The sequence below is a fragment of the Crocuta crocuta genome, unplaced genomic scaffold (assembly GCF_008692635.1).
Source record: "Crocuta crocuta isolate KB4526 unplaced genomic scaffold, BGI_CrCroc_1.0 scaffold15, whole genome shotgun sequence".
NCBI classification, from domain to species: domain Eukaryota; kingdom Metazoa; phylum Chordata; class Mammalia; order Carnivora; family Hyaenidae; genus Crocuta; species Crocuta crocuta.
Genome location: NW_027530508.1, coordinates 1,806,685 through 1,818,737, shown reverse-complemented (window position 1 = coordinate 1,818,737; position 12,053 = coordinate 1,806,685). Strand labels below are relative to the sequence as shown.

The following is a 12,053-nucleotide window of genomic DNA, read 5'->3' as shown; positions in this document are numbered from 1 at the left end:
ATAAAACCTGTACCCACTCAGCAGAGGGGACACGTGGCAATTGCGGCTCTGACCTACGTGCGCCCGTTTCTCAATCTTCTGGGCTGCTCTGCAGCTGCGTCTGGGAGCCCAGGCCCATGGCCATCAGCCCTGCTCATCTCCCCCCCACCCAGCCACGGCCCTTCACTGGCCCTGAGCATCCTCCTCAGGGCCCTCGCACGTGCTGTTCCCAGAGGACCTCCCCTGCAGTTTCCTGGCAACACAGCAGCGCCAAGGCCTCCTGGATCTTCCACCTTCCCCTGCGGGACCCCACTGTGTGGGGTCGGAGGAGATGGTCCACAGACGGCGCTCCGCACACACCGGTCCTTTTCTTTCCACCTCCCCTTCCCACTTATTCTCAGGAGGCCCCTGAGGCCGGGGCAGGGTGGGTGGGACAGCAGAGATGGAAGCGTAGAAACAGGAGCTTTATTCTCTCGTGTTGCACACAGCAAATTCCTTATACAATCAAGGAAATGGTTTCTCTTTCAAGCATCTGACTCTTTTATCAAAAGAAAATCCGTCTTGCTTTAGTTCCACTCCGGGCAGAAGCTGTCCTGAGCACTGTCACTGACCCAAGCGCAAGGCTAATGGGGACAGGGATGGGCACATGCCATGGATCCCCCCCCCAACTCCAATGCCCAGAAGTCCAAGGCCTGTTGGGATAGCTGGGGGGAACGCAGCGCAGAGCAACACCCCCAAAGACCCTTGTACCTCTCCCCACATGGCCACAGTCAGCCTGGGGAGAGCCCGAGGGACAGGCGGATGGGACCCGGCCACTGCCCGCCAGTCAGGGCCTCAGTGTTCAGCATCCATGGCGTCCAGGTACTTGGCTTCAATGATTCGGGGCAGCAGGTTGTAGCTGTGGGGAGAGAGAACAGACTGCAAGATGAGCAGAGAGGGTCAGAGAGGAGAAGGCGGAGGCCGCTCCCCTCAAGCCCCCCCCAGGGCCGGGCTGGGTCCCTCTGGCCCCGCCACCCTCCCTAACCCATCTCTCCACACACCCCCCTCCAGCCGGGTCCGTACCGGATCGGGATCATGACAATCATGATGAGGGGGAAGATCATCTTCATGTAGGGCAGGGTGCTTATGCCAAAGGCACAGAGCAACAGCAGCTGCAGGATCTGCAGGCCCGTGAAGTAGTGGATCTTCCGCTGGGGCACCCTCCGGATGTAGTGGGTGGGCGGGTACGAGGTCTGCGGGCAGCAGGGACCAGGCGTGGGCAGGTCTGGAACCGCACCCCCCACCCCCACCCCTCATGCTCCAGGCCGGACACTCACCTGGTCCTTGAGCAGCAGGGCCACGCGCTCAAAGAGCTGGTTGCCGTCAATGGAGGTGAGCGCGATGTAGAGGAAGAGGCCGTAGAGCACAGGCTTGGGGATCCACTGCAGCGGGAAGGGGAGCAGCAGGAGGGAGAAGCCCACCAGGATGCTGGCACCCAGGGTGGTCAGCCGCGTCTCCTTCACATTCACGATCCTGCGTGGTCCCAGAGCGCCCGGTCAGCTCCGGCCCCGGCCCCTGGGGCATGGCCCTCCTTGGGTCACACATGGCGCCCTGGGCTCTTTCGCTTCTGGGGCCCTAGTCCCGAGCCATATCCCTCCCTAGGCCACAGGTGGCCCAGGGTGACCCCCACCTCAGGGGCCGCGTGACTTGCCTCCGGCCTCCAGGGAGCACTGTCACACTCACGTCTCATAAATGTGCCCGTTCTCCACCCGCTCCTCCACCATGGCCAACGCCCGCACGTGCAGCGGGGAGTGGGGGTAGGCAGCATGGATCCAGGGCAGCCCAAACAGAGACAGCCCGCTGTTGATGATGGCGATGAGCAGCAGGTCCCAGTGGTAGGCGGTGCCCTTCACCAGCCTGCGGTAGACAGGGGCGCGTGTGGCCGGATACCCGTGGCCCCTTGGGGGGGCTGAGTGCACACCCGCCCCTCCCCACCCAGCCCTGCAAACCTGTTCTCCGGGGCATTAGCCAAGGCAGCCACCAGGTTTTGCTCGATGAAGAATAGCAAGGAGAGCAGGAAGCCCAGACCCATGGCACTGGCGATGGCCCCCAGGGACAGGGAGTGCATCTCGGCCACCTCAAACAGGCTCTTGCTGGGATTGTAGCGGAACTGGCTCACTGCAGCAGGGTACAGGCCCCTGCTCAAGCCCTCTGCAGTCCCCCAGGAGCAAGCCCACCCCGCCGCTCCCCCTGCCTGAGCCCAACTCACTTTTAATTTCCCGGAAGCCATAGGAGCAGATGAGGGAGAAGGTGAGCACCGAGATGGGCAAGGCACAGTCTGACAGGATCTCCCTCATGTAGGGGTGCAGGTAAGGGCTGGGGACGCAGGTGGGTGTATCAGCGTGGCCTGGGGGCTGATGCCTCCCTCCCCTCACCCCTAGGCCTCCCTCACCTCTTCTTGAATTGGTAGAGGGTGTAGCTCAGCCACAGCGTGCCCAGCATGATGAGGAGGCTGAGTACAGCAGTCTCCCGGCCTGGGTGCTCCGGGCCAGGGCTGCTTACGGTGGTCATCTCCGGTGGGCTAGGCAGGAGGCTGGTGTTGAGGGCGCTGCGGAGGCTGCTGTTGAGGCTGGTGCCGAGGCCCAGCAGGCTCATCAGAGAAGCGCTACTGTCGACGTTGTAGTTCCCAAAGTCGTAGTCATAGTAGTACTTCTGGAAGACTGTGGACACAGGCCGGCAGGCCTCAGCCATCTGGGCCCTGGGAGACTGGGGCCCAGCTTCCTCCTGGATGTGGGGTAGAGGGGGCCCTGAGGGGAGAAAAGGCTTCTGGGGGGAGGGGGAAGGAAGGGGAGAAGTAAGGGGCGAAGGGAGGGGACTGCCTTTCTCTGTCAGCCAGGACGCCCTTGACCTGCCTGCTCACCTCCACCCCCACCTCTGACAGTGCCTTGCCTGCTGCCGGTGCCACTGATCCTGCCTGAGGCAGCCCGGTCACCCTCCAGTACACAGGGCTGCCGCTCTCTGTTAGTCACAGCTCCCTAGAGCAGCCTGGACCGTGGCAGCAGCCTTAGCTTGCAGGCTGCTTGGCTACCCTGGCCACAGCCCATTGTCCCCCCAGCTCAGCTGGGCTCTCCCTGCAGCAGGTAGCCACCAGCAAGACACTCACTTTTGACCATGCCCTTGACAGCATCCAGCATGAATGTGATGGAAATGAACAGGGCAATGATCTCTTCTGTTGACCTGCCAGGGGGTGATAGAGCCTCAGCAAATGGGGGTGAGTTGTCAGGGGGCCGGCAGGTAGGCATCCCTGAGCCTCTGCACAGCCCCCCATCCTCCTGCCATGAAGACCAGGGTCTCATGCTTCTCTCCTGGGGCAGTGATGTGGTGAGGGCACCCCATCCACTCCAGGGCTCCAGGACCTCAGAGGCCGGCATGGAGGCTGACCCAGATCCCCGGCCTTGGTCGCCCTCCTGCTTGAGGGTCCCGGCAGTCGGGGAAGGCTCTGTCACCTCTTGAAGAGACTCATGATCAGGCTGAGGTTGAAGAGGGCATACAGCGCGAGAAAGAAACTGTTCCACAGGCCCGTCCAAGCGTAGAAGGTGTTGAAGTCCAGATGGTAGTCGTCACAGATGCCAGAAATTACTGCAGGCAGCAGGGCAGGGTGGGGGAGATCAGGGCTGGGCTGGGGCCAGGGGCCACGGGAGCCACCTTCCCGCCGGAAGTGCCACTGCACCTTGGATGTAGAGGGCCAGGGGCGCAGTGGTGAGCAGTACCACCAGCGGCTGCCCAGAGAAGAGGGCGTACAGGAGGCCTCCAATGCTCTGCCCTGCTATGGTCTTCTGCACATCTGAGGGAGTGGGGGTGGGGGGTCAGGCAGGTGCCGCAGCGCTGGGCCCCCCGCCACACCCCCACCTCCTCACCGATGGCCCCGTTTGTGTTCTCATCATTGAGGGACCCAAAAGCGATGGTAGGCAGGAGGCAGGCGAAGTAGAGGAACAGGGTGGTGGTGATGTATTTGCCCACAGCCTTATTTTTGCCGATAATGCCTAGGAATGGGACAGGACAGAGGGTGTGTTGGGGATGCAGGACAGGCACATGTGTCGTCCTGGGACCTAAGCCACAGGCCGAGCTCTGGGGGGGGCGACCACAGGGCCACGTACCGTCAGTGAAGTCCAGTGGGTACACAGGGAACCTGCGGGCAATGTCCTCCCGGATGCCCTTCCCCATCGGGAGGAAGTCCTTCTGCTTTGGGGGCTGGGCAGGAGGACAGATGTCCGTCAGCCGTGAGGCCCACGCCGCGGGCCACTTGCCCACACCCGCCTCTCCCCTGTACCTGCAGGGATCTGCGTATGCTGATGGAGTTCACGAAGCCCTTTGACCCGAGGGATGGACACTGCCGCACCATGGTGAGCAGCTGTCTCTGATGCACCAGTGCCTCCTTGAATTCTTCCTCCGTGCGGGTGTTCAGGAGCTTCTGGCGGAAGGTGATGTCCAGGAACATGGTGGCGAATGTGCGCCCCACCTCGGTTGCAGTCTTAGTGCTTTTCTGGGGGCAGAGGGCAGGAGAGTCACATCTGCGGCTCGAGAGTGGGGGCACCCTGCCCTGCCCATCACTGACAGTCCTAAGCATGTGGCAAGTGCCCCCCACTGTGAACTGGCAGCAAATTTTGTCCCCCAAAGGTCAAGCGTTAGTGGATCTGCCATGATTCCCACCAGGTCAGCAGATCGCTAGAACCACGGCAGTCTCAGAATCCCCTTTAAAAACTCATGAGTCATGAGGCGCCCGAGTGGCTCAGTCGGTTGAGTGTTCGACTTCGGCTCAGGTCACGAGCTCATGGCTCGTGGGTTCGAGCCCCGCATCGGGCTCTGTGCTGACAGCTCAGAGCCTGGAGCCTGCTTCCGATTCTGTGTCTCCCTCTCTCTTTCTGCCCTTCTCCCACTCATGCTCGGTCTCTGTCTCACAAAAACAAATAAACATTAAAAAATAAAAATAAAACAATAACTCATGAGTTCGTATAAACTGAGGTAGTGGTATTGTCCCAAGGAACACAAGTCTGTGTAATAATAATCATGGATGATGAAATCACAATGATGGAGAAGAACGTTTACCCAGCTCCATTTCACTAGTGGTATTCGTACAGTCTACAGTATGTACATATGTACATATGTATGTAGCCTCCGTGCCCAGTGCAGAGCCCACTGTGTGGCTTGAACTCCCATCACTGAGATGGAGACCTGAGGTGACATCAGGAGTTAGACACTTAACCGACTGAGTCACGCAGGCGCCTCTGGTTTATTTGATTTTCAGAGGGGTTCCAGGCCTGTCAAGCCTTCTCCTTTCCTGCCAAAGTTCACTCTGTCCATGAACTTAGGGTCCGACCTCAACCATGGCAACTTGTCCCCTTCATGGTGCCCCAAAGCGGTAGACCCAGGGCCAGCCAGCCCATGCTCTGCTCCCTTTAGCTCTAGAACAGGCTTGTTCATTCCCCTGAGGAGAGGCCAGGCGTTAGGCTTGTTGACCCGTCACGAGGCACCCGTCTAGCCACTCAGCCCTGGGGATACAGTCCCTTCCACTGCTATGGCCGCCTGGCCAGCTGTCACTCTCTCTGACCCATGAGCTGCCACTTCCCTCAATGCTCTTTCCCTCTCACCAGCACAGTAGCATTTGGGAAGGCTCACAGCACGTCTCTGAAATCCCGGGGTGGGAGGAGGGGATTCCCATCTGAACCCACTTTGCCTAGAGAAGGCCCATGGAGGAGGGCCATGCCAAGCTGGAGTCTGTACCAGAGGCAGGGGCAGAATCATCCAGATGCTAGTGGAAGTTGAAGCATGAAGGCCCTTCTCAGGCCTGGGCAGCAGCCTTAGCCATTTTCTATTTCTGATTTTGAAATCTTTTTCCTTGAGAGATGCCTGGGTGGCTCAGTCAGTTAAGTGTCCGACTCTTGATTTCAGCTCAGGTCATGATGTCAAGGTTAATGACATAGAGCCCCACATCCGGCTCCACGCTGACAGCGCAGAGCCTGCTCGAGATTCTCTCTCTCGTTGCCCCTCCCCTGCATACATTTTTTTCTCTTTCTCGGTCTCAAAATAAATAAATAAACATTAAAAAAAAAATCATTTTCCTTGAAAAGAGACTCCTCAAACTATATCAGCTTCAGCTCCCACAGAGGCAAGGTGCCCCTGACCAGGGGATGATGGCCCAGGCAGAAGTGGGGATCCTTGGCCAGCAAATCACAGGAGGGGCCAACTGGAAGAACAGGGTAGGGGGAGGCCAATGAAAAGCCCCCCATGTTTGAACAACACTAATTTTAACAAGTCTCTCTCTCCAGTCAGAAAGGAAATACAACTTCCTGGGCAACGTCTGGGGAACGAGGGCTTGATGAGGACCCAGCAAGGACGCTTCGGGGAAACTCAGTAGGGGGGATATGACGGACGGCGGGGTTCTCCAGCACATGGAAGAGATGCCTCCAGGAAGAGGGCCGGCTAACCCGGAACCTTCCTTCCCAGGAGCCACGGCGAGACCCCCTACTCACCATCTTGGGCGGGGCCAGCACCAGGATGACGAATCGCACCTCGCACGAGTTCTCCCCCCAGTTCTGGGGGCGGACCAGCCGGCTGATGCACACGTGCCGCTTCTGCAGGGCCTTGGAGGTGCAGCTGCCCGGGCGGGGTGGGGAGGGCACACAGCACACAGTTGCCACCCTGGGCGCTGGGCTCTCCCCACCCGGGACTCCTAACTTTGAGCCCCTGTGACCTCTCATAGCAAGAGGAAAAGACCAAACGGGACAGGGTGCCCACACCCTCTGCCCTCGGAGCAGGTGGGCCAGGCTGAGCTAGGGGGAGGCCAGCTGTGGCGTCCCGGCAACTCACATGATGCAGATCCAGGACTGCTGGTATTGCACCCCTGTGACCGTGGCAGTGACCCCTTGGATGGTGTCTGACAGCAGGTGGGCTGAGGATGGAGCGAAAGGGGTAAGAGGGTCTGCTGGCCCACCTCCCTGACCCCCCTGCCCAGTCGGGCACCTGGGCCTCACCTTTACCCTCCGTAGGAGTCCCGGCATCCGTGAAGAGCATGGCCATGAACAGGCCCAAATTGCAGTCAGGCTCAGTGTTGTGGGGGTCGTGGGCTAAGCGGGACAGCATGGCCCGCAGCACGTCATCCAGCGAGGTAGCCGTCTCGTTCAGGATGATGCTGGCCCGTGCCAGGAAGCCGTCGAGGTCCCGGTGTGCGCGTATCTCTTCGTCAAAGTTCTTTAACCTCAGGTACTGTGGGGACCCCCACACACAGAGCCACGGAGGCCCATGAGTGTGATCCGCCGTCACTACCTGGGCTCCGCCTCTGTACTGGCACCCTGGCCGCCCCTGCCCACCCACCCCTTCCGAGAGGGACAGCCCGGCAAGGCAGCCAGGCCGAGGGCTGGTGTGAGACCCCTGCTTATTGTGACGGCGAGCAGGCACCCCCGGCCCCACCCACCCCCAACAGTGGCCCAGGACCAAACGGCTCCTGGCTCCTGTCCTGCAGACAGGCCACTCACCTTGCGGGAGGTGTGTAGGAGCCCGCAGCCGCCCGGCGAGTCACTCTCGGCTAGAGGAAAGCGGGAGGGCTCAGGGGGCCGCCTCGCTTCCTCGGGACTTTTGGCGGAGCGCCGCCTTGTCTGCCCAGGCCCCCGTGCGCCCTGGCCTCCCCCAGCCTGGCCCTGCTACCCGCCCCCCCCATACCAGCCTGGGCGGGCTGCACCTCCAGGTTGACGTTGACAAAAAAACGGATGCTCTCGCCAGACACAATGGAGGAGGTGACTGTGTCGAAGGCCTCATCCCCCAGGTTCTCCTCGCGGGTTTCCGAGGCATCATCCACGTCACACTTGAGGTAGCCTGGAGACCCAACCACCACCGAGAGAGACCCCCCCCCCAAGAGGACCCGGCCGTCAGTGCTACACTCACCAGAGGGAGGGACTCGAGTCCAAGGAGCAGCGGCCCCCTAGGCTGTCCCACTTGGCGTGGGTAGGCCTTCCTTCCTCAGGCCCCCGGAGGCGGACTATCTAGTCCCCACCCAGCCCCAAGCAGAGTATGGCACCCAGCCGGCGGCCCGACCCAACCGCTTTCTCCAATGTTCTTCAGCTGCAGGAGCCAGGGCCCTGCACTGTTCTGACCCCCGTGCATCCTTCAGCTAGAGAAAAATACGGTCGTTTGGCAAACTCTTCCCAGGCGCAGGGTGCAAGGATGCGGTTAAGACTGGCCGCTGCCCTCCCAGAACCCCCAGATTACAGGACCCAGACCTGCCTGGCTCCCTAGGTGGGACCCAAGGGAAGCCAGAACCGCTGGGGGAGCCAGCCCCCTGCCCACCGTACTGGTACGGGGTTTTAGAGCGCTTCTTTCGGGGAGGTTGAAGCATCAAGGCTGAGAGACCCTGTCCAGACATCAGACCAGGTCCAGGAAGCAGGGGAGCCAGGGATACAGTCAGGGGCTGACAGGGAAGGGGACTCCAAGGAGAGACCCAATGGCGAGCAAGAGGGGTGTCGTGGCATCCCAGTGCAGAGTTGGGTCTTAGTTCCTGTAACTGCTCACAGCCCACACCCGCTTCCTACAGGAAGGCTTCCTACTGATATGCAAGTGTTCCACTCTTGCTTGGGCTCCTCAAGCCCTCTGGGGTGACAGTGGCGGCCAGCCCTGCTACCCCTGCCCTGACCCCGGGTCCCTCAGGCCCGGTCCCACCCCCCACTTCTGATCTCACTCCTCAGGCCAGTCGGCCAACGCCCCAGGCATGCTGGAGCCTGTCCTAGAGCAGAGGGCTCCCCTCCCCAGAAGGCCTTCTTCAAGGCTCAAAGGAAGCCTCCCCTTTTGGCAAGTCCTCCTAGGTCCCTGCCGGCACCCCTTCCTGACTGCCCTGGGGTCCCCTAGGGCTGACCACTTGTGAGTGCTCCAGGAAAGGGGTTCTTGAAGCCAGAGCCCACCAATGTGCGACAAACACCTGTGCTGGTACGGGGAAGGGTCAGCAGCACGCCTACACCTGCCAGGCGGTGACTCACCCTGACTCACTTCCACTCTAGCCGGCCGGTTTCCTCTGCACATCCCAGCCCCTGTTCCCCCAGTGTCCTGTGCTCAGCCTGGGCCCTTTTGGGCAGGGGGTGCTAGTCCTCCCCTAGGAGGGCTCCTTAGCTCCAGGTCTACACTGTACTCAGAGCCCAGAGTCAAAAAAAGTCCTTCCCTTCTTTGTTATGGAGTTCACGTCCATGAAAAACTCCTTCCCCACTCAGTCCCAGGCCTGTTTTGCTTAGACTACCTGGCTCCCCACCCCCAACCTGCCCTAATCTCCCTTCTGTCACCCCCATCAGCACCCATTATTCCTGGGCACTGCCCCATCACGCCTGTCCCCTTCTCTTCTACTCTGGGTTCTACCTAGGACCTGCCCAGCTGACACTACCTAGGTCCTGCGACACTCCTAGGAGGCCACGTCCCCACCACCGTCCTATAAGCTGAACCACATACCTAACCTGCCTGCCAACAGCCTGGCACACACTATCACCATGCCCTGGGGACTCTGGGTAAGAGCGTGTCACCACTCTGTCCAAGCACTGTCCCACTGAACACCCCTCTGGTGGCCAGGCCGGCCCCCCAGGTGTGGGCACAGGAGAACCCAGGGACACGGAGAGAGGGAGAGCTGGTCTCAGGGAAGCAGCAAAGCTGAAGCACAGAAAGGTTCCTCGCATTTCGCCAGAGGGACAATGGCAGCCCCTCCCTCACAGGGCTGGGCCGGGACGGAGGGCTGTGGGCAGATACCCAGGGCCTAAGCAGAACAAAGCCCTGAGGCCTAAGCAGAACAAAGCCCCGGAGAGGGAAGCGCCTGCCTTCCCAGATCCACGAGACCACTCAGCGTCCCAGGCAGGGTTAGCTGCCCCCTCCACCATACCACGACCTTCCGGCACCAGCTGGGGGCCACAGACAGTGGTCAATGCCATGGGCACCCAAGTGGAGGGACTAGGTCCCCTAATGACTTCTGACCAAGGAGCTCTCTTAGAAGCCCCGCCCCGGATGTACTCACCTACATCCTCAACGAATCCATTCTGGGACATGTTGCAAGAGGGCTCTGCAAGGGAAACCCAAGAACTGTTACCAGCTACCCGAGCCAGCCCTGGACAGTGTCCCGTGTCCAGCTGCTCCCCTCCCCACACCAACTCGGCTCACTCCTTACCCCTTCCCAGGTCCCCAACCCAAGCCAACCTGGGGACCAAAGGAGCAGGGGGCAGTGCTAGGCAGGAGCCCTTTAAGGAGCCACAGGAAGCCAAGCCTGTTACTCTTCAGCCAATCTGCCGCGGGGTCAGCCCAGGTGGGAAACGGCCAAGCCGCCAAGCAGGGGAAACGTTCTCAGCAGCTTTCCTCTAGGAGTGTGTTAACAGTACCCTTGCAGCGTTCGCTGATTTTTCTACTCAGCACAGGCCGCCGGTACTGGAGGGAGGCGGCCCGTCCCTCCACCCTCCTCGCTGACGCCGGCCTCCCCGGCCTCCCTCTCGAGCTGCTTCGCCGCCGCCAAGCCCAGCACCTGGGCCGGGAACCTCCTGCTCGCACATCGCGCCTCCTACTCTTACTTCGCACCCAGGGGCCATCAACACCCATCACACGTGCAGTCGCCCCCAACTGCACACGCCTGGAGTCACCGGGGGCCCACATGGCAACGGCCTCCTTCCCCTCGGTGCCACCCACGTCCCGGGCCTCCTGGGAGGCGGAGCCGTTGGTCCTCCAGAGAGAAGGCTGGGGCGGGGGGGGCGCGAGGGAGGGGGCTCTGTGCGCGCTCACTGCGCAGGGCCCCGGATGGTCCCGGCTGTTTGTGCCGCTCTGTGCGAGGAAGGAAGCGACAGGAGGGGCCGCGTGCACGAGAGGAAAGCACTTCCAGACTCGGAGACCCTGGGGGCCGGGCAGGATGCAGACGGACGCGCGGGACGGGAGCCCNAGGGTGAGGACGGTTTGGAAGGGTGGCGGGGGTGCACACCTTACTCCCATACCGGGAGCCCCAAGTGCCGGTAAATGGTCCTACAGACTCCAGGCTGGCCCTCAGGTATCAGAGCCGCGAAGTAAATGCTGCTGTGGCCCCGCAGGGCCCAGTCGGAGGCCCCGGGATCCCTAAGGGTGGGCGGGCTTCTCCGCTGCGCCGGGGGCGAGAAGGTGTCCCGGCAGAAGGTAACATGAGGCGGCAGCGTGCCCGCTGGGAAGAGCCCAGCCCTCGGGGTGCTAGGGACTCCACAGCTCCGTCCCAACAGCTTCCACGCCCGCACCCCTCCACTGGCTCAAAGACTAAGAATTCAAGTCTGCAGTAGAGCATTAAATCAAGCGCGCAGTGTCCACGAGGCCCCTTGGGCCTCCCTCCACCACCCGCGTGCTCCCCTGGGCTCCCACTACCCTTCGGGCCGAACTCACACCTGACGCCCACCCCCTCCTCCCAGGGCTGAGAAGCCTCCACGACCCCCTCGCCCACCGTGGCCCGGGGCCTGGGCAAGCCGGCGGCATCCGCGTTCTCCCCGGTGTTTCGACGGCTCCGCGTCCCCTCCTAGCAGCCCTTCGCCGCGGAGTCCGAACGGCCCTCCCGCCCCCCCCCGGCCGCGCCCGCTGGCTCAGGCACCCACCGCAAGGCTGGAGATGGAACATGCGCCGCGTGGCCGCAGCCATGGCCGGGCGATAGGCTGCCCGACGGCTGCACACACGCGCACACGCCCGAGCTCCTCACCCGGGATCTCCGATACCTCGAACTTGGCATTTCGGGCGGGCCAGCCGCGGACCCGGCGACACACCCCCGCGCCGCGTCTGGGTCCTAATGCCGCTCCACGCCCCGCCCTGGTGCCGCCCTGGTGCAGCCCTGGGCGGGGTCCCGCCCTCCCGCCCCGCGCCCTCACCCGCTCTTCTGTCAGTCCCCGGGGCAATTCAGCCAGAACGTGTAGATCTGGCTTCTTCGGGCCCGCTTGCCCTCTCAGGCGTTGCCGGATTAGGAGCTGGGCGGGGCTGGGAAGTTTCTGGGAAGAAGCCCGACGGGCCCAGGGACCCACGGTGTTGTGCTTCTGTGGCGGGTGGTGGGAGGGCTTCTCCAGAGTCGGCTTTATGCACGGCTGCCG

At 61.9% G+C, this 12,053-nt stretch overlaps 1 protein-coding gene across 10 annotated transcripts in view; it reads right to left on the bottom strand.

Moving 5' to 3' along the window:
• Positions 1-422: 422 nt before the first annotated feature.
• The window catches only part of SLC4A11 (solute carrier family 4 member 11), a 12,014-nt gene continuing 383 nt past the window's right edge, over positions 423-12,053 (bottom strand). The window contains exons 1-20 of one of the 10 annotated variants that reach the window (XM_077766952.1): positions 11,838-11,994; positions 9,995-10,039; positions 7,675-7,827; positions 7,491-7,540; positions 6,990-7,221; positions 6,826-6,907; positions 6,489-6,612; positions 4,289-4,501; positions 4,116-4,209; positions 3,876-4,001; positions 3,689-3,802; positions 3,465-3,597; positions 3,122-3,195; positions 2,411-2,765; positions 2,228-2,334; positions 1,968-2,136; positions 1,702-1,875; positions 1,296-1,491; positions 1,042-1,211; positions 423-877 (exon numbers count right to left, since the gene is read on the bottom strand). In XM_077766952.1, the coding sequence (XP_077623078.1) occupies positions 814-877; positions 1,042-1,211; positions 1,296-1,491; positions 1,702-1,875; positions 1,968-2,136; positions 2,228-2,334; positions 2,411-2,765; positions 3,122-3,195; positions 3,465-3,597; positions 3,689-3,802; positions 3,876-4,001; positions 4,116-4,209; positions 4,289-4,501; positions 6,489-6,612; positions 6,826-6,907; positions 6,990-7,221; positions 7,491-7,540; positions 7,675-7,827; positions 9,995-10,025 (2,661 nt within the window). In that variant the 5' untranslated portion in view covers positions 10,026-10,039; positions 11,838-11,994 and the 3' untranslated portion in view covers positions 423-813. The other 9 variants (XM_077766951.1, XM_077766956.1, XM_077766959.1 and 6 more) reach the window with 9 other exon arrangements.